At 20.5% G+C, this 23074-nt stretch overlaps 1 protein-coding gene across 1 annotated transcript in view; it reads left to right on the forward strand.

Moving 5' to 3' along the window:
* The first annotated feature begins 407 nt into the window (after nt 1-407).
* Nucleotides 408-23074, forward strand: part of LOC117175656 (flap endonuclease 1) — a 24728-nt gene continuing 2061 nt past the window's right edge. Inside the window, exons 1-6 of the mRNA XM_033365384.1 lie at nt 408-561; nt 6976-7078; nt 7180-7346; nt 14651-14760; nt 14854-15057; nt 20198-20416. Coding sequence (XP_033221275.1) covers nt 480-561; nt 6976-7078; nt 7180-7346; nt 14651-14760; nt 14854-15057; nt 20198-20416 — 885 coding nt within the window. The 5' untranslated portion in view covers nt 408-479. The remainder of the gene's footprint in view (nt 562-6975; nt 7079-7179; nt 7347-14650; nt 14761-14853; nt 15058-20197; nt 20417-23074) is intronic.

The raw sequence follows: 23074 nt of genomic DNA on the forward strand, positions 1-23074 counted from the left end.
TAATTTGGCTATAAGTCAGTCAAATTTGTCATCTAATTTAAATTTCGTAAAAATTCAGTGCAATTTCCGTTTTATTTATAATATTTAAGAACCGCGCTTTTCAGAATTGGCGGGAAAGTTGCGCTTGTGCATTCTGACAACTTTAAACCACACATGCGCAGAATTATGAGCTCTTTTTCTTTTTTCTAAAGAATTCACATTGTGTAATGATAAGATGTTTGAACTATTTTCTATAATTTTTTAACATTTTATCATAAAAAAGAACTTATCTATTAATTTATATGCTTATTATATAATTCTTTGTCTGTTAATCAGAAATCATTTAAAAAACGCGCCATAAATACGCATGCGCACCATATGCTACTTCGCGCATGCGTTTTCAACTCTAACGTTATTATGATTCGCGCGCAATTTTCCTCTCATGTGCTTTCGGAACAGCTTTGATATTTTAAAGTGTTTTTGTGTTTAGCGAATAAAGTATGGGAATTCTCGGACTTTCTAAGTTAATTGCGGACGCCGCGCCTCAATCAATTAAAGAATCAGAGTTAAAACATTACTTTGGTGAGTTTTTTCGTCTACATTTTAATACATAACCTCACTTTTTTTATAATCCTTCATGTCTTGCCTGAAATGTTTGATATATTCGTGTCCTTTTTGTAAAACTTGCATTTTCGGCGATACTTCAAGAATTTTTAGGGTTTTAGAAAAATTACCTTTGTGTCGTTACTTGCATTACTTTCACTTCACTTACTTTTTCTGAATTTTTGAAGACATTTTCTATGTAGTAGGATAATTTTCAACCAAATAGGTGGATTTTTAACCCAAAAGATTATTTTTTTTTTTAAATTTTCAATTAAAAAAATTAATTTTTAACTAAAATGCTAAATGTTTAACAAAAAAACGAACTTTTTACCGAATAGTTCAATTTTTAACCCAACAGATATATTTTCTATCCAAAAAGACATTTTCAACGAAATAGATGAATTTTCAGCCAAACAGATTAATTTTCCATACAACAAAAAATTGAATAAGTTAATTTTTAGAAAAAAAAAATAATTTTTTATTAAAGTGACGCACATTCAATGAAAAAAAATAATGTAACCCAAAAGATTAATTTTCCCTAAGAGTAATAAGTTTTCAATATAATAAAATAGTTAAATTTTCTACCAACAAAGAATAGTTACATTTTTAAATTTTTTAAATTAATTTTTAACTAAAATAATACATTTTTAATCAAAAAAATAAACTCGTAACCAAATAGATGAATTTTCTATTCAAAAAGACAAATTTTAGACAAAATAGATGAAATTTAAAATTGAAAACTAAAATTTTTAACAAAAAATAGAATAGTTTAATTTTAAGTTAGAGAAATAAGTTTTTAAGCAAATAAAAGTAATTTTCAATTAAATAATTAAATTTTCAACCAAGCGGATGAATTTCCGAGCAAGAAAATTAAATTTTTATCAAAAATATAAATAAATTTGGCAGAAAAAAGGTAATAGGTTAATTTTTAATCAAACAAATGAATTTTTTACTAAAGTGATAAATCTTCAGTGGAAAAAAATTTTAAGCAAAAAGATTAATTTTCTACCAAAAAAAGGACAAGTTTTCAAGAAAATACATGAATTTTTATGTAAAGAAAATCCATTTTAACAAACAAAAAAATTAATTGTTAATAAAATAGTTAAATTTTTTGACCAAAAAGACAAATTTAAACAAAATACATAAAATTTACCTAAATTAAAAAAAAATCAATCGAAAAGAGAATAATTAAAATTTCAATTGAAGAAATTAATTTTTTTACAAAAATGATGAATTATTTAATATGACAAATAAACTTTTAACGAAATAGTTGAATTTTCTAACCAAAAAGACAAACTTTCAACAAAAAGTAGAATAGTTTAATTTTAAGTTAAAAAAATAAATTCTTAGCTGAATAAAATACATTTTCAATAAAATAATTAAATTTTCAACCAAAAAGATGTATTTTCAAATAAAATTAAATTTCTATAAACAGAAATAAATAAAAATTAATTGGGTTAATTTTTAGTAAAACAACTAAATTTTTAACTAAAGAATGATGTTTTAACGAAAAAAATCAATTTTCAATCCAATTTTAATACATAAATTTTTCACTAAAACTGATACATTTTAAACCAGACATAAAAAAGTTATATTTTCAGTCCAAATATTAATTTTCAACTCAGACGATTAAATTTCTATAAAAATTGAATATGTTAATTTTTAGAAAAAGAAATTCATTCTTAAACAAAGTGATGAATCTTCAACGAAAAATAATAATAATTTTTAACCCAAAATATTAACTTAATACAAAAAAAAAACATTTTTCCACCAAACACATGAATTTTTAATAAAATAGTTAAATTTGCTACTAAAAAAGAAAAAATTTCAAGAAAATACTTTAACTTTCCACTGGAAGAGATAAATTTTAAACCAGAAGTAAAAAGCTTCAATTTTTAGTATGAAAATTAATTTTAAACCAAATAAAATAAGTTCTTAATGAAATAGTTTATTTTTCAAACGAATAAATGGATTTTCAATCAAAAAGATTAAATTTCTTCAAAAAAAAAATTAATAAATCTTTCGCAAAAAATTGAATAGGTTAATTTTTAGTTAAACAAATTAATTGTTAACTAAATTGCGCTCGATAATTCGCTTTTTTCTTAAAAGAAAAAGAGAAGTTTCAAACAAATAATTGAATTTCAAATCCAAAAGAGACCAATTTTTAACACCTTACTATTCAAGTTAAAATTTTTAAATGTTTTTTATTTTTGGTTGAACATTAATTATTTTAACCAAATATCTACCTATTCCATTTTTGGCTGAAAATTAGTTGAAAAATCATCTTTTTGGTTAAAAAATGTAACTATTTTTTTTTATAATTATTTTTTGTTTTTGAAAATTCGTTTTTTTTCACTTAAAATGTAATTATTTCAATTGAATATTTCATCAATTTAGTTCGATATTCATCTTTTTGGTTGAATATTAATTTTTTTAACTGAAAATGTAAAAATGCAATTTTTCGTTGACAATTAATCTTTTTTGGTAGAATTTAATTTTCTTCGATGAAAATTGGTCTTTTTTATTTAAAATTGAACTGTTCCAGTCGGAAATTTATCTTATCAGTTAAAAATTCATCAGTTTGTTTGGAAATTTGTTTACTAATAATTTAACTATGTATTCAATTTTTTGACAGTAAATTTTTCAAATTTTTAGAAAAAAAATGCTCTCCAAGTTTGATTTCAGTATTTTTTTAAAATAATCAGTTGAATTTTTATCTTTTTTAATTATGATATCATTCAGTTTACAGTGCGTAATTTAAAAACGTATCACTTAGAAATTTTCCATTTTGAATTTTAATTTTTAATTATACATTTTTCATTTAAAGCATTTGAAAATACAGTTTTATAGACTTCAGAAATTAAAAATTAGTGGCGTTTGAAATCGACAATTTTGCATAATAATACGATTTGGAATAAGTTCAAAATTTCCAGATCTTAACGTTAAAAATTAAATTGTTTTAATTGGAATTTTGAAATTCTTAGTGTAATTATACAAATGTAAACACCCGATTGAAACTTTATCAATGATTTTCAATTTTTAATAACTTCAAAATAATATATTGATAACTAAAGGCTTTTATCACATTTAAAATATGGTTTTAGCATAAATTTGAAATTTTGTAGTTGAAAAAAAAACATTTGCCGATTATTTAAACATATTTGATTGTGAATATAAAATAGGTAATTATAAATCAAATATTCAGAACATGACAAAAAAAATAAACATTGAAAATTACAATTTTAATTGCTCTATTTAAAAAAAATAATAATTTACAAGTAAAAGTGTTGAATTGTGATGTATAATAAATATTGAACATCTATAATTGGTAGAAAAAATTCAAATAAATTGAAGAGATATTTAGAAGGTCTGCAAAGATTAAAAATTATTTAAAAATCTGTAATGATTTAAAGCAATTTAGAAGCTTTTTAAGAATTATGAAAGGTTTCAAAACAATTTAAAAATGCCTTTTTTAAGATACCTAAGAAAATTGAAAATGACTTTATTTTGAAGAAATCATTTTAAGAGAATATTTAAAAAGATTTCCAAAATTGTCAAAAATATTTTCAATTTTACAGGATGGAAAAAAATTTAATTTAAGAGGTGTTCAGTTTATGAGAAAATTTCAATCGTACAATTTGTTATCAAATGCAAAACTGTTTAGCTTTCTAGTTCGAATTTGTTAATTTGAAAATTGGTATTTTTTGGTAGAAATTATTCTTTTTTTTGAAAATTCAACTATTCCAATTAAAAATTAATCACTTTAGTTGAATTTGTTTATTTTTATTAAAGATTAAACTGGTCCACTTAAACTTTCATAATTTTAGTTGAAAAATCTTTTTTTTTTTTTTAAATAAATTATTTCCGTTGAAGATAGATCACTTTAGTTAAAAATTCAACAGTTTGATTGAAAATTCATTATTTGAGCTGAAAACATAACTATTCTATTTTTGTTGGAAAATTTATATTTTTCAGTTAAAAATTCTACTATTCGGTTAAACATTTATTTTTTCTTTACTTATTAAATTATCTAATTTGTTGAAAATTCGATTTTTCTGTAGAAATTAATCTTCTTTGTTGACAATTCATATTTTTGGTTGAAAATGCAACTATTTCAGTTGATGAATCATCATTTTAATTGTAAATTCATTGTTTTTTTTATAATTAAAATTCAATTATTTCAGTAGAAGATTCATAATTTTAATCGAAAGTCCATCAGTTTGTTTGAAAATTATTTTGTTTTTCCTCAAAATTTAACTATTTCATTTTTGGCTGAAAGTTCATATTTTTTAGTCAAAAATTCAACTGTTTGGCTAAAAATTTATTTTTTTGTTACTTATTAAATTATGTAATTAGTTGAAATTCCTCTGTTTTGGTAGAAATTAATCTTCTTAGTTGAAAATTTATATTTTTGGTTGAAAATTTAACTATTTCAGTAGAAGATTAATAATTTTAGTTGAAAATCCATCAATTTGTTTGAAAATTATTTGTTTTCCCCTGAAAATTCCTCTTTTTTTTTAAATTAAAATTGAACTATTTTTAGTAGAATATTCATACTTTTAGTTGAAAATCCATTAGTTGGTTTGAAAAAAAAAATTTTTTTCTGGAAAATTTATCGATTTCATTTTTGGCTGAAAGTTAATATTTTTAGTTATCAATTTAACTTGTTAGCTAAAAATTTATTTTTTGTTTACTTATTAAATTATGTAATTTGTTGCAAATTCTTCTTTTTTGGTAAGAATTAATCTTCTTGGTTGAAAATTCATATTTTTTGTGTAAAATTTAACTATTTCAGTAGAAGATTAATAATTTTAGTTGAAAATCCATCAGTTTGTTTAAAAAAAAATTTTTTTCTTGAAAATTCATCTTTTTTTTAATTAAAATTTAACTATTTTAGTAGAAGATTCATAATTTGATTTGAAAATCCATCAGTTTGTTTGAAAAATTTTTTCTTCCCTGAAAATTCATGTTTTTTAAATTAAAATTCAACTATTTTACTAGAAGATTTATAATTTTAGTTGAAAATCTATCAGTTTGTTTGAAAATTATTTTTTTCCCTGAATTTTTTTTTATCATAATCCAACTATTTCAGTAGAAGATTCATAATTTTAGTGGAAAATCCATCAGTTTGTTTTATAATTATTTTTTTTCCTGAAAATTAATCTTTTTTTTTTATTAAAATTCAACTATTTTTAGTAGAATATTCATCATTTCAGTTGAAAATCCATCAGTTTGCTTGAAAATTATTTTTTTCCCCTGAAAATCCATTTTTTCTTTATTACAATTCAACTATTTTCAGTAGAAGTTTCGTAATTTTAGTTGAAAATCCATCAGTTTGTTTGAAAATGATTTTATTCCCCTGCTGATTAATTTATAAAAAAATTAAAATCAACTATTTGCAGTAGAAGATTCATAATTTTATTTGAAAATCAATCAGTTTATTTGAAAAAAAAATTTTTCCCTGAATATTCATATTTTTTTATTAAGAGTCAACTATTTTTTGTAGAATATACATTATTTCAGTTGAAAATCCATTAGTTTGTTTGAAATTTTTTTTTCCCTGAAAATTTAACGATTTAATTTTTGGCTGAAAATTCATATTTTTTAGTTAAAAATTCAACTGTTTGGATAAAATTTATTTTTTGTTTACTTATTAAATTGTGTAATTTGTTAAAAATTCCTATTTTTGGGTATAAATTAATCTTCTTGGTTCAAAATTCATATTTTTTGTTGAAAATGCAACTACTCCAGTTAATGAATCATAATTTTGGTTAAAAATTCATATTTTTTAAAATTAAAATTCAACTATTTCAGTAGAAGATTCATAATTTTAGTGGAAAACCCATCAGTTTGTTTTAAAATTATTATTTTTTGCCCTGAAAAAATTTATATTTTTTTTTTAATTAAAATTCCACTATTTCAGTAGAAGATTCTTAATTTTAGTTTGAAAATCCATCAGTTTGTTTGAAAATAATTTTTTATTTTCCTAAAAATTTAACGATTTCATTTTTGGCTGAAAATTCATCTTTTTTAGTTAAAAATTCAACTATTTGGATAAAAATTGATTTTGGCTTTAGTTGAAAAATAATATTTTTATTGGAAAATTTATACTATTGAATAGTCAGGTAATTTCTTTCCAGGATTTGAAAATACATCCTGAGTCTTTCTATTTTTAAATCATTTCGATATTAAAGATTTTTTATTCAAATCGTACAATTTTTAACAATTTAAATTTTTAACTTAGCGTAGATTTAGTTTTAGGAGATAATTCGGCGCGAAATATGCTAAAAAATATAAACATTTTAAAAGTTTTCGTATCCTGCTTTTTTTCAGTTATACTGACTTACAATATAAAAAAGAAATTCTATAAATAAAAATTTAATTTCCATTCAGGTCGTAAAATTGCTATTGACGCTTCTATGTGTCTCTATCAATTTTTAATCGCTGTGAGATCCGATGGGGCACAACTCACATCTACGGATGGGGAAACAACCAGGTGATTTTCTGAATTAAATCAATTAGATATTTGCAGATTAAAATTCATAATTTTTTTTTTGAACAAATTAGAGAAATATTAATTTTACTCCCGTTTTTTAGTCATCTCATGGGAACTTTCTATAGAACGATAAGATTGGTTGAACAGGGAATAAAACCAGTCTATGTGTTTGATGGTAAACCACCAAATCTAAAAGGTGGAGAACTGGCAAAACGAGCAGAAAAAAGAGACGAGGCACAAAAGCTTCTACATGCTGCAGAAGAAGCTGGTAATTGATGAATTTTAATGTATTTAAAAAATACGTTCTCTATTTATAAATAAAATATTAAAAACTAAACAATTTAATTTTTAACATATGAAAATTCAGTTGGTCAAAACTGAACGAAATTGAACATTCAATTGTTGAAAATTTAATAGAAAATTTAATTTTCAACAGTTGAATATTTAGGAAAATTGAAAATTTAATTTTGAATTTTTTAAATTAAATTATTAACATAAAATTTTATTATTTTTCATTGCAGAAAATCGAAAGTTCAGTTGTTGAATATTTAACATAAAATTGTATTTTTAACTGATAAAACTGGAAGAAAATTAAAATTTAAACTTTTCAAAATTGAAAATAAAAATTCAATTTTTAATTTTTTAAATTAAATTTGTATCAGTTGAAAATTTAATATACTAAATTCAAGTTTTTTTTTATTGGCAACAATTGGATTTTTTAAAGCTAAAACTTTAATTTTCAGCATTTTAAAAGTGGGTTAATTGGGTTAATACTGAAGAAAATAGAAAATTTAATTGTTGAAAAAAATGAAATTTAAACTATTGAAAATTGAAAAAAATGAAAATTCAATTGTTGAAAATTGAAAAAATGTTAATAATATTTTAATTTGTTAAAAATTTGGGACAATCTGAAGATAGAATTTTCAATTGTTGATCCCTGATGAAAATTTCAAATTGAGATTTCACCCGTGGAAAATTTAATTGTCTAGATTCCATTTTCAATATTATTTAATTTTTAAACGTTAAAAATTAAAGAAAATAAAAAATTCCATTATTGAAAATTTAAAAAAGATTAATAATAAAAATATAATTTGAAATGCAATTTAAATTAATAAATTTCGTTTTCAATATTTCTTAATTTGCAAAAATTGAATTTTCAACTTTTGAAACTTAAAGATAATTGAAATTTTAACTGTTTTAAATTGGAGAAAATTGAAAGTTTAATTTTCAATTTTTTTAAAATTGAATTTTTAACAGTTGACAATTCAATGCTTTTAAATTGAAGAAGAAAAAATTCAATTGTTTAAAATTGAAGAGAATTGAATATTCAATTGTTGAAAATATAATACAAAATTGAATTTTTAAAAGTTGAAACTTGAAGAAAATTGAAATTACAACTGTTTAAAATTTAAGAAACTTAAAAATTGGAGAAAATTGAAAGTCTAATCTTCAATTTCTTCAATTGTATTTTTAACATTTGAAAATTCTGTCCTTTCAAACTGAAGAACTAAAAATGCAATTGTTGAAAATTAAAAAAAAAATAAAGAAAATAGAATTTGAAAGTTATTAAAACGTTAAGAAAATTTGAAAATTGAATTTTCAACTTTGAACCCTGAAATTTAATTAAATAAATTCTGTTTTAAATATTTTTTAATTTGCAGCAATTACATTTTTGACAGTTGAAAATTTACTTGTTTAGAATTGAAGAGAATTGAAATTTCAATTGTTGAAAATATATTGTTATAAATTGCATTTTCAACAGTTTAAACCTAAAGAAAATTGAAATTTCAACTGTTTAAAATTTGTAAAAATTGAAAATTATTGAAAGATTAATTTTAATCTTTTTTTTTTTTAATTGAATTTTTAACAGTTGAAAATTCAATCCTTTCAAACTAAAGAAGAAAAAATTCAATTGTGGAATGTTTACCAAAAAGAAAAATGATTTTACACTGTTGAAAATTGAAAAAAAATTTTAAATAAATTGTTGAAAATTAAAAAAAAAAAGATATTAAAAATAGAGTTTTAAAGTATGAAAAAATTGAGAAAATTGAATTTTCAACTTGGAACCCTGAAATGTAATTTAATAAATTCGATTTTCGATATTTTTTAATTTGCAGCAATTGAATTTTTAACAGTTGACAATTCAATCCTTTCAAACTGAACAAGAAAAAAATTTAATTGTTTAAAATTGAAGAGAATTGAAAATTAAATTATTGAGAATGTAATAAAAAATTGAATTTTCAACTGTTGAAAATTATAGAAAATTAAAAATTAAATTGTTGAAAATTAAAATGATAATAATAATAATAATAATATTTTAAAGTGTTAAGAAATTTAAAAAATGTGTAGATTGAATTTTCAATTGTTGAAAATTGAATTGTCTAATTCCATTTTCATTAGTCTTTAATTTGCAGCAATGGAATTTTAGTCATTGAAAATTCATTTGTTTAAAATTAAAGAAACCTAAAGATTTAATTGTTGAAAATCTGATAAAAAATTTTTATTTAAAACTTGATATTTGAAGAAAATTGAAATAATAATTGTTGAAAATTAAAAAAAAAATTATTTGTCAAAAATTGAAAGTTTAGCTTTTAATTTTTTTCAATTTCATTTTTAACAGTTGAAAATTCAATCGTTTATAAATAAGAAAAATAGAAAATTCAATTGTTGAAAATAGGAAATTATGATTAAATTGTTGAAAATTAAACACAATTTAAAATTCAATTCTTGAAAATTGAAATTTCAATTGTTGAAAATTTAGGAAAATTAAAAATTGAGTTTTCAACTGTTAAAACTTGAAGATTGCCAAGATTTAGGAATTTTTTGGATTATTTAGAAAGATTTCGAGGAATTTTTAATGGATTTTGATAATTCAAAGTTATTCCCAAACACTGATATATTTTGTGTTATTTAAACAAATTCCCACGCATTTCTAAGGATTTAAATAAAATAATATAATAATAATTATTAAATAATATAATAATTATTATTAAATAATATAATAATAATTCTTTTCTAACTTTTGAATTGTTTTAAAATCAGCTTATTGATTTATGAATTTCATACAATTCTTCTAATTTCATTTAAATTTCTCTAAATTCACTCAAAAATTATTGTAATCAATCGAATTTCTTCGATTTTTAACATTTTTCCAACTTATTTTAATTCTTTTGAATTTTACATGAATTATTTTGTAGTCATTAGTCACTTCTTGTATTAGAAATTAGAAGAATTTCAACGATTTGAAGACATTTGATTTTTTTTAATTCACCCTGAGTTCTTTTAAATTCTTTTAAATTCGCTTGCATTTTTTTATTTACTTCAATTATTCTAAATTGACACTATTTCAGCTGGAGATTCATCATTCTAGTTCAAAAATATTAATTTTTCTACTGAAAATGTAACTATTCCAATTGAAGATTCTATCATTTTAATTAAGAATTCATTAGTTTGGTGAAAAATTATTTTTTAAACTAAAAATTTAATTATTTTATTTTTTGTTGAAAATTGATAATTTCTAATTAAAAATCGAACTGTTTGGTTCAAATTTGCCCTTTTTTAGTTCCAAATTTAAGTATTTTGTTGAAAAATTTTGTTTTTGGTAGAAAATTAACATTCATGTTTGAAAATTTATCTTTTTTGTTGAAAATTCTACTATTTCAGTTAAAGATTCATTATTTCAGTTGAAAATTATTATTTTTGGAACTGAAAATGTAACTATTTTGATGAAAATTCGTTTTTTTTTGTTTATTAGGAAACTTAAAAATTAATTTTTTTTATTAAATATTTAATTATTTCATTTTTGTTTGAAAATTGATAATTTCTAATTAAAAATCTAACTATTTGGTTGAAATTTTGCCTTTTTTTAGTTCCAGATTTAAGTATTTCGTTAAAAATTCATGTATTTTGTTGAAAAATCTTGTTTTTGGTAGAAAATTAACATTCATGTTTGAAAATTTATCTTTTTTGTTGAAAATTCTACTATTTCCGTTAAAGATTCATTATTTCAGTTGAAAATTATTATTTTTGGAACTGAAAATGTAACTATTTTGATGAAAATTCGATTTTTTTTGTTTGTTAGGAAACTTAAAAATTAATTTTTTTAACTGAAAATTTAATTATTTCATTTTTCGTTGAAAATTGATAATTTCTAATTAAAAATCTAACTATTTGGTTGAAATTTTGCCGTTTTTTAGTTCCAATTTTAAGTATTTTTTTGAAAAATTTTGTTTTTGGTAGAAAATTAACATTCTTGTTTGAAAATTTATCGTTTTTTTTTTTGGAAATTTCACTATTTCATTTGAAGATTCATCATTTCAGTTGAAAATTATGATTTTTGTAACTGAAAATGTAACTATTTTGATGAAAATTCGATTTTTTTTGTTTGTTAGGAAACTTAAAAATTAATTTTTTTAACTGAAAATTTAATTATTTTATTTTTTGTTGAAAATTGATAATTTCTAATTAAAAATCTAACTATTTGGTTGAAATTTTGCCGTTTTTTAGTTCCAATTTTAAGTATTTTTTTGAAAAATTTTGTTTTTGGTAGAAAATTAACATTCTTGTTGGAAAATTTATCCTTTTTTTTTTGAAATTCCACTATTTCAGTTGAAGATTCATCATTTCAGTTGAAAATTATTATTTTTGGAACTGAAAATGTAACTATTTTGATGAAAATTCGATTTTTTTTGTTTATTAGGAAACTTAAAAATTAATTTTTTTAACTGAAAATTTAATTATTTCATTTTTGGTTGAAAATTGATAATTTCTAATTAAAAATCTAACTATTTGGTTGAAATTTTGCCTTTTGTTAGTTCCAAATTTAAGTATTTCGTTGAAAATTCATGTATTTTGTTGAAAAATCTTGTTTTTGGTAGAAAATTAACATTCTTGTTTTAAAATTTATCGTTTTTCTGGAAATTCCACTATTTCAGTTGAAGATTCATCATGTCAGTTGAAAATTATTATTTTTTGAACTGAAAATGTAACTATTTTGATGAAAATTCGTTTTTTTTTTGTTTGTTAGGAAACTTAAAAATTAATTTTTTTAACTCAAAATGTAACGATTCCAATTAAAGTTTCTACAATTTTAGTTGAAATGTAATTTTTTTAGTTGAAAATTCACCATTTTATTAAAAAATTTGTCAATTTGTTTTAATTTTTCTTTAACTAAAAATGTAACTATTACATTTTGGCTTAAAAATTAATCTTTTTAATTAAAAATCCAACTATTTGGTTGAAATTTTGCCATTTTTAGTACAAGATTAATCTTATTTATTGAAAATTCAAGTATTTAAATTAAATATTCATAATTTTTTCAAAAATTATCTTTTTGATTGAAAATTTCACTATTTCAGTTGAAGATTCATCAGTTTAGTTGAAAAATATTATTTTTTGAACTGAAAATGTAACTATTCCAATTGAAGTCTCCACAATTTTAGTTTAAATGTAATCTTTTTAGTTGAATTCACTAAAAATTTATTGTAATCGCGTTTGTTCGACTTAAAACATTTTTCCAATTCATTTTAATTCTTTTGAATTTTACATGATTTTTTTTTTTGCAGTCATTAGGCACTTCTTGTATTAGAAATTAGTAGGGTTTCAATTTTATTTAATTTAATGTATTTTTTGAATTTTTAAAAGTTTTTGCGTAATTTATTCTAAATTTTTTTTTCAAATCGGCTTGCATTTTTATGAATTTCATCGAATTTTTCTTGTTTATCCAAAATTTCTCGAAATTCATTCAAATTTTACGGTAATGAAGGGAATTTTTAAATAGTTTTTTCTAATTTTTTTGTGTGTTCAAAAACTACCCTTTGGTTCCTATATTTTACACAGACAATTAAATTAAATTTTTCAGGGTGGCCGCTGAACCGGGAAACCGGAAAATGACAGTAGTTTTTTTTTTTTTTTTTGACCGGGAATTTTACAAATTTGTAGAAGAAAAATCCGTTCACGTTCGATTTCAACAGTTTTTAAATAATCAGTTGAATTTTTATGTTTTTCAATAATACTAATTTTTAGCTTACAATGCGTAATTCAAAATTGTTTTACTTTAAAAATTTTCCATTTAAGATTTTTATTTCTAAGCTTTATTTTTAATTTAAAGAATTTTTAAATGCTTTCTTGAAGACTTAAACAAATAAAAAATAAAAGCCTTTGATGTTGAAAATTTTGGATAAAAAATATTTTTATTTAATAATCAAATCAATTTTGTTTAAATTTATCTTTACTTTAAGTAATAAAAAGTGTGAAAAAAAACGATTTAAAACCAGTTCAAAATTTAAGAATTTTCAGATTTTAACGTTAAAACTTAAACAGTTTTAATTTGTAAGTCTTAGTCATTAAACAAATGTGAAGATGTGACTGAAAATTTCTAAACTATTTTCATCTAAAAAATAACTTCATAATAATATATTCTTAATTAAAGGATTCTTTTTTTATTAAAAATATTGTTTCAGTCTAAAATATTCAATTTTTTGCACATTCAATTTGAAATTTTTAATTAAAAAAAGATTAATTATTGAATATTAAGCAATATTTGAATTTTTATTTAAGACAAGTAAATTGGAACCAAATGTTTAAAAGTAAAGAATCTTTAACTGAATTGTTTGACATAGAAAACCTGGAATTGTTAAAATTTCGAAAAATGCTTAATTTGTGAGTGAAATTTTTGTATTTTTATGTATAATTTACAAATGAACATTTGTAGAAAAAATTTGAGTAATTTTAAGAGATATTTAAGAGTTTAAAAAAGAGAAACAATTATCATGTAAATTTCAGAAATTTTTCTTAAAATCTTCTCGAATATTTTTTGAAAATTTTGTTTAAATCTTTGAAACACTTTTTAAATATTCTTTCAAAATAATTTTTCAAAATGAAAAATTATTTTTAATTTTCCTAGGAATCTTAAGAAAATGTTTTTATTCTTTTGAAGCCGTTCACCAATTTTTGAAAAGAATCTAATTTTTGTTTCAAATCTGTGAAAATCTACATTTTGTTTTTGAATATTTTCAAAATTTCTACATATTTCTTAAAATTACTCAAATTTCGCCTACAAATAATAAGTGTTTCATTGTTATTTATACATCCAAATTTTAAATAATTTTTGTAAAATTTGCGGGATATTCTGAAACTTGTAGAAAAAAATTCAATTAATTTTTGTCAGCTATTTAGAAGTTCTGAAAAAAATTTCCAAAATAATTTTCAATTTAATACGATTTCTAAATTTCTCAAGATTTTGAAATAAAATTTTGAAGCTTTTCAAGGATGTTTAAACTATTTAAAACGAAAGTAATTGAATTTCTAATTTAAGAAATGTTGAGTTAAATTTTTTTTTCAATTTTTCAATATTTAATGTTTCTAGCTTAAAATCCTTAAAATTATATAATTAAAAAAAAAAATTAAAGTTCATTGATTTGTTTTTAGATTTAGATAATTGAAAATTATAAGTGGAAAATTGTTTAGCTTTATTGTTTAGCTAAAATACCGAGAAATGCCGGAGAATTAATTTCGTTGATTAAAACGGTCAGTCTGTTTTTGTATAATAATAGTTTTTTTTTTTATATATAGGAAATGTCGAAGACATGGACAAATTTAACAGACGTTTGGTCAAAGTTACCAAACATCACAGCGAGGAAGCAAAACAGCTTTTGAAGTTGATGGGTGTTCCCTACGTTGATGTAAATATTATTTTTTGTTAATTTATGTTTAAAAAAAATGTTTTATTTTTATGTATTTTTGTGGTAAATTTAAATATTTGAAAAATTTTGAAGGCGCCTTGTGAAGCTGAGGCGCAGTGTGCCGCGATGGTAAAAGCTGGAAAAGTTTATGCAGTTGCCACTGAAGATATGGACGCCCTAACTTTTGGATCCAATGTTCTTTTGCGTCGTCTGACTTTCAGCGAGGCGAGAAAAATGCCCGTTCAGGAATTCCATTTCGACAAAGTTCTCGAAGGTTTAGAACTCAACAAGGACGAAGTTTGTATTTTTTTCACACTATTTTCCTACTATTTTCGAGTATTAAAAGTATTATTAAAAGTTAATGCAATTTTATTTATTTTTATATTTTTATTTTGAATGTTATTTTATTGTAACTTGATGATAATAAAAATAGAAAAAGAAGAAAGAAAGAAAAAAAGAAGGAAGGGTATGTGGTTGGATGCCTTCTCATTTTTCTTTCCTCTTTTTTCTTTTATTTTTTTTTTGTCCGAAATTTTTTTAATTTCAACAGGATTTTTGGTTTTTGTTTCTTCATTGTGGTCCAAATTTGATCTTTGGTTTCTTTTCTTTTTTTATCATGAGTTTGCATCAATTTGATTATTGGACGCTAAATCAGATTTTTAATTTGCATTTTAATCTAATTTAAATTTCTTAAATTTTTATTTTAAAGAAAAAAAATGACACTAAAGACACTCTTTTCTCAAAATTTCCGCTAATGTTTTTAAAAAAATTGTGGAATTTTCAGAAATATAATTCAAACTTTTAAGAGGATAGTTGAATTTTGTACCTTCAACGATGAATTTTCATGAAAAATGAAAATTCAAATGTTTAAAATTGGAGAAAATTTAATTTTCATGTTTTTTCAATTGAATTTTTAATAGTTGTATATGCAATCGCTTAAACTTGAAGAAAATAGAAAATACAATTATTAAAAATTAAAAAAAAAAAAGAAATTAAAATAGAAATCTAGTTTTAAAAAATTAAGAAAATTTGAAAATTATATTTTCAAATATTTAACCTTAAAGAAAATTCCAAGTTGAGATTTCACATGTTGAAAATTCAACTGATAAACATTTAATTTACTAAATTCCATTTTCAATATCTAATTTTGCAACAATTTAATTTTTAACCATTGAAAATTCAATTTTTTAGAATTTACAGAATTTAAATGTATTTATTTGTTGAAAATCTAATAAAAATTTTAATTTTTAACTGTTGTAAACTTGTAAAAAATTTTAATTTCAACTGTTTCAAATTTAAAAATATTTTAAAATAGATAATTGAAAGTTTATTTTTCAATTTTTAACAGTGCAAAATTGAAGGGAAATTGAAGATTTAAAAAAATTGATTGGAATTTGCAATTTTCTTTTATTTATAAAAATTGAATTTTTTAAAGTTGGAAATCGATTTTTCAAAAGTGGAAAATTGATTAAATTGTGAAAAATATAATTCTCAAAATTTTCCGCTAATGCTTTAAAAAATAATTGAATTTGTACCCTAAAAGATGAAAAAAAATTAAAATAGAAATTTAGTGTTAAAAAATAAGGAAAATTTGAACATTAAATTTTCAAATTTTGAACCTTTAAGAAAATTCCAAGTTGAGATTTCACATGTTGAAAATTCAATTGATGAACATTTAATTTACTAAATTCCATTTTCAATGTATAATTTTGCAACAATTGAATTTTTAACCATTGAAAATTCAATTGTTTAGAATTTACAGAATTTAAATGTATTTATTTGTTGAAAATCTAATAAAAAATGGAATATTTAACTGTTGAAACTTGAAAAAAAAAGAAATTTTAACTGTTTCAAATTTTAAAAAAATAAAGAATTGAAAGTTTAGTTTTCAATTTGTTTAAATTAAATTTTCAACAGTTCAAAATTGAAGGAAAATTAAGAATTCGATTGTTGAACATTTTTTAAGTTTTAATGGAATTTGCCATTTTCTTTTATTTGTGAAAATTGATTTTTTTTAAAGTTGGAAATTGATTTTTCAACTGTTAAAAATTGAATAAAATTAATTAAATTGTGGAAAATCTAATAAAAAATTGCATTTTCTACTGTTGAAATTTGAAGAAATTTGAAATTTTGACTGTTTAAAATTTTTTTCAATTGAATTTTTAGCAGTTAAAAATTCAAACATTTAAAATCTAAGAAAGCAGAAAATGAAATTGTTTTAAAAATTTTAAAACAAAAATAATTTTAATCTATCTTTTAAAAATAAAAAACAAATTAAAAATTGAATTTTCCACTGTTGAAACTTTAAAAAAGTTTATTTTAAAAATTTTTTAATTGAATTTTTAACAGTTCAAGATTTGCGAAAATTGAAAATTCAATATTTAATTGTTGAAAATTTAAAAAAACTTAAGATGGAATTTTATTTTATTTTCAACAATTGAATTTTCAACAGTTGAAAATTCAAAAATTTTAAATCGAAGAAAATAGAATAATCGATTGTTAAAACATTTTAAAAAATGAATTTTAAATTGTTGAAAATAAAATAAAAATTAAACATGGAATTTGAAACTGTTTAAAATTTAAGAAAATTGAATTTTTAACTGTTAAAATTTGAAAAAAGTTGAAAGTTTATTTTTCAAATTTTTTAAATGAATTTTTAACAGTTCAAAGTTAACAAAAATAGAAAATTTGTTTTTGAATCTTTTCAAAACTTCTACATATTTCTTAAAATTATTCAAATTTCGCCTACAAATAATAAATGTTTCATTGTTATTTATACATCCAAATTTTAAAGAATTTTTGTAAAATTTGCGGGATATTCTGAAACTTGTAGAAAAAATTCAATTAATTTTTGTCAGCTATTCAGAAGTTCTGAAAAAAATTTCCAAAATAATTTTTAATTTAAAACGATTTCTAAATTTCTCAAGATTTTGAAATAAAATTTTGAAGTTTTTCAAGGATGTTTAAACTATTTAAAACGAAAATAATTGAATTTCTAATTTAGGATTGTTAAAACATTTAAAAAAATGAATTTTAAATTGTTGAAAATAAAATAAAAATTAAAAATGGAATTTGAAACTGTTTAAAATTTAAGAAAATTGAATTTTTAACTGTTAAAATTTGAAAAAAGTTGAAAATTTATTTTTCAAATTTTTTAAATGAATTTTTAACAGTTCAAAGTTAACGAAAATAGAAAATTCAATTAAATTCTTAAAAATTTAGGACGAATTTTTATTTTATTTTCAACAGTTGATTTTTTTATTATTGGAAATTAAATTGTTTAAAATTTAAAGAAATTAAATATTTTTTTGATGAAAATCTAATCAAAAATTGATTTAAAATTTTTTTTAAAATGTATTTTAAACTGTTGAAAATTAAAGAAAAGTAAAAAATTTCACAAAATTGAATTTTTAACTGTTGAAACTTGAAAAAAGTTGAAACTTTATTATTCAAAATTAAGCAATTTATAGATTTTAGCTTTAAAAATTTAACTGTTAAACAAATTTACAGGCCGATTGAAACTTTAAAAACTATTTTCTATTTTAAAATAAATTCAAATTAATAGAATAATAACTAAAATCTTTCACTGAATTTCAAATCCCACTTAAATATTCATTAAGCCTAAAATATTCAATTGTTACCTCATTCAAGTTTGAAATTGTTGTTTCAGAAAAATAGAAAGATTTTTTAGTTTTTAGGAATATTTTATTTAACTATTTGCTTGAAAATTAACTTTTTTACTCAAATTTAATTTTTTCTTATTTTCTTAAATTAATCTGTTCTGGTTGATGATTCAACTATTTTATTGAAAATTTAACGATTTGATTGAAAATAAACTTTTTTTTATTGAAAATTTATATTTTTAGGTGTAAAATTTCAAACATTTTGTAGAAAATTCATCTTTTTTGTTCAAAATTTCCACTGTTCGGTGAAAATTATTTTTTTTTTTTTTGTATGAAAATTAATTTTTTTCTGAAATTAATCTGTTATGGTTAAGGATTCCTCTATTTTAACGAAAATTCGTATTTTTGTTGTTAATTTTACATTTTTTTGCTTGAAAATTTAAATCTTTTTAGGTTGACATATCAGTTGTTAAAGTTTTTTGTAAAAAATCTTTTCTTTTTTTTTTAATTCATATTTTTGAAGCAAATTTCAACTGTTTTATAGAAAAATCGTCTTTTAGCTTCAAATTTTTCAGCTGTTTGGTAAAAAATTTAAATTTTGTTGAAAGTTTAGACTTTAATTTTTCGAAAAATAATCTTTTTGGCTGAAGATACAATTATTTTATAGAAAATTCAATTATCTGATTAAAAATTAAGTTTATTTTTCCTGAAAATTCAATGTTTTTGTAGAAAATTTATTTTATTTTTGCTTGGAAATTCAACAATTTCGTAGAATTTTTTTGTTTTGTTAAAAACACAACAGTTTGGGTGAGATTTTTTTCTTTTTTGATTGAAACTTCAACTATTTTATTGAAAATAAATTTTTCTATTGAAAATTAATATTTTGTAGGGGAAATTTCAACTGTTTTATAGAAAAATAGTCTTTTTAGCTTGAAATTTTAAAATAGGATACCACTATTTTATAGAAAATTCAATTATTTAATTGAAAATTGAATTTTTTCCTAAAAATTCATATTTTTGTGTTGAAAATTCAACTCATTTGTATAAAATTCGCCTTTCTAGTTTGAAATTTCACAAGTTTATTTTAAAATTGATTGAAAATCAATTCTTTTGTTCAGATTCAGATTTGCGTTTTTTTTCAGAAAATAATCTGTTCAGATGACTGAAAAATCTTGGTCAAAAATGCAACTCTTTTCGTAGAAATTTAATCTTTTTTTGTTTCAAAATGAGACTGTTTTGTTGAAAAATAATCGGTTTTGGTTGAGGATTCAACTAATTTGTCGAAAATTATTCTTTTTTGGTAAAATTCATACTTGTTTTTGTTTTAAAATTAAAATCTTTTTTATTAAAATATCCGCTGTTACATATTTTGTTGAGATTTAATTTTGTTTAAAGCTCAACTACTTGGCTGAAAATTTAACCACTTTGTTAAATTTTTTTTTTCTAAGATCCAACATTTTATTGAAAGTTTATGCCTTTGCTTGAAAATCAAGTTTTTCTATTCAAAAATGAATTATTTGATTAAAAATTTAATTTTTGATAATAAATTTATTAAATATTATTAAATTTATAAGTTTCTACTTAGCAGAATTTGATAAACTAATTGATTTTAATTAGAAAACAACTTTATCATTCCAATTTAATTTGAAATTCCGAGTTTCGAACATTTTTTAATTTTTCTAAAAAACTTGAAAGAAATATTTACGATCAGGGAAAAGTTAGGGAATTCTGAAATTGGAATTTTCTAGCAAACACTACATTTTTTTCTCAATTTTGAAAACTCAAGTTTATAAGAATTTTTAATTTCCATACAGTTTATCGATCTTTGCATAATGTTGGGTTGCGATTACACCGACAGTATTAAAGGCGTTGGACCAAAGCGAGCCATAGAGTTAATAAAAACTCACAGATGTCTCGAAAAAATTCTCGAAAATCTCGACAAGAAAAAATTCCCCGTTCCCGAAGATTGGAATTACAAGCAGGCACGAATTTTGTTCCAGGAACCGGAAATAACAGATCCCGAAGAAATTGAGGTAAATATAATCCATCTATTTTGTTCGAGATGGTGATGATTTTGGTTGGAAATTATATTATTTGATTGAAAATTTAATTATTTTATTGTAAATTCAACAATTTGTTGAAAAATCATCATTTTTTTATTTTAAATTCGTTAAAAGTTCAACTATTTTCGTAGAAAATTCACCTGTTTTTGATTTAAAATGGATACTTTTTTGGTTAAAGTATTAACTATTACATTTATTGTCGAGAATTTATCTTTATTGATTGAAAATTTAAATACTTTTTTATTTATTTATTTATTTTTTTAAATAAGTTCTGATACCAAAAATTTAATTCTTCCATTTTTGAGTATAAATTCATCTTTTTATTAAAATTTTTCATGTTTTTGTTAAAAATTCATGCTTTTTATTGAAAATTAATCTTTAATTCTTATTTTTTGTTAAAAATTCCATTTTTTTTTGTAGAAAATCCTTTTTTTTTCATTGAAATTCAAGAATTTGGTTGAAATCTTTTTGTTCATTGGTAGAAAATTGAACTGTTTTTTATTTAAAATGAATACTTTTTTGGTTAAAGTATTAACTATTACATTTATCGTCGAGAATTTATCTTTATTGATTGAAAATTTAAATACTTTTTTATTTATTTATTTATTTTTTTAAATAAGTTCTGATACCAAAAATTTAATTCTTCCATTTTTGAGTGTAAATTCATCTTTTCATTAAAATTTTTCATGTTTTTGTTAAAAATTCATGCTTTTTATTGAAAATTAATCTTTAATTCTTATTTTTTGTTAAAAATTCCATTTTTTTTGTAGAAAATCCTTTTTTTTTCATTGAAATTCAAGAATTTGGTTGAAATCTTTTTGTTCATTGGTAGAAAATTCACCTGTTTTTGATTTAAAATGGATACTTTTTTGGTTAAAGTATTAACTATTACATTTATTGTCGAGAATTTATCTTTATTGATTGAAAATTTAAATACTTTTTTATTTATTTATTTATTTTTTTAAATAAGTTCTGATACCAAAAATTTAATTCTTCCATTTTTGAGTGTAAATTCATCTTTTTATTAAAATTTTTCATGTTTTTGTTAAAAATTCATGCTTTTTATTGAAAATTAATCTTTAATTCTTATTTTTTTTTTAAATTCCATTTTTTGTAGAAAATCCTTTTTTTTCATTGAAATTCAAGAATTTGTTTTGAATTTCTTTCTTGATTGGTAAAAAAAATCGATTTTCCACAAGATAATTCAAGTTTCTATAAAGTTGTTAAATTTTTTATTTAGAGAATAAATTTTCTAACAAAAGGGATATATTCTTAACCAAAAAGACAAATTTAAAAAAAGTTTATATCCAGTAAGATGAATTTCAAAGAAGAAAATTAATTTTTAAGTAAAAAATATGAATTTCTAGAAAATAGTTGAATTTTCAGTCTCAAATTTAGAATTGAAAAAAAAAATTATTTTCTGAAAGATAATTCAAGTACTATAAAGTTATTAAGTTTTTAATCTAGAACGATAAATTTTCTAAGAAAAGGGATAAAATTTTAACCAAAAAGACGAATTTTCAAAAAAAGAGTTGAATTTTCAAATTAAAAAGTAGAATTTTTAGAAAATATTGTAATTTAAAACCGAGAAAGATGAATTTCCAAAAAGAAAGTTAATTTTCAACAAAAATAGATGAATTTTCTACAACACAAGGTAATTATCAGTCCCAAATTAAAAAAATGTTAACACAAAATTTGATTTTCCACAAAATAATTCAAGTCTCTATAAAGTTGTTGAATTTTCAACTAAAAAAGAGAAATTTTGATTAAAAAATGAATTGTTAAAATTTCAGTTTAAAAAACTAATTTTTACCAGCGAAAAAAAAAACTAATTTTTAATCATAGTTAAATTTTCATCAAACAACATTCATATTCTACGCAAATTGTTTAACTTTCAACTTATAAAGCTCGACTCTTTTTTTTTTAAATTCGTCTTTTTCGGTTAAAAACATATCCCCTTTGGTAGATAATTAATCGATTTGACTTGGAAATTTAACACCTTTATAGAAACTTAAATCATTTTGTGAAGAATCAACTTTTTTGTTGAAAAATTCAAAATTGGAGACTAAAAATTCATCTTTTTGGTTAAAAATTCAAATTTTTAGTTAAAAATCTCTTCTTTTTTTCTAAGATTCGACTATTTGTTTTGAAATGGAACTGTTTGGTTGAAAATCAATTTTGTTGATCATTCAATTATTTTAATAAAAGTTTGTTTCTTCGTTGTTTATTAAATAATAATAATAAAAAAAATTTTAATAAAAAATTTTTAATTTGAGACTAAAAATTCAACTGTTTTGTCGAAAATTCATCTGTTTAATAGAAAATTCATATTTCTTGGTTGAAAATGAACTTTCTTGTTGGAAATTCATCTTTCTCGGTTTAGGATTAAAATATTTTCTAAAAATTCTATTTTTTAACTTAAAAATTCGACTCTTTTTTGAAAATTGGTCTTTTTTTGTTAAAAATTTATCCTTTTTGTTAGAAAGTGTATCGTTCTATATTAAAAATTCAACAACTTTATAGAAGTTTGAATTATCCTGTGCAAATTCAATTTTTTTTAGATAAAAAATCCTAATTTTGAGACTGAAAATTCAACTGTTTTATAGAAAATACATCTTTTTAATAGAA

Source organism: Belonocnema kinseyi, chromosome 1 (assembly GCF_010883055.1).
Source record: "Belonocnema kinseyi isolate 2016_QV_RU_SX_M_011 chromosome 1, B_treatae_v1, whole genome shotgun sequence".
Lineage (NCBI taxonomy): Eukaryota > Metazoa > Arthropoda > Insecta > Hymenoptera > Cynipidae > Belonocnema > Belonocnema kinseyi.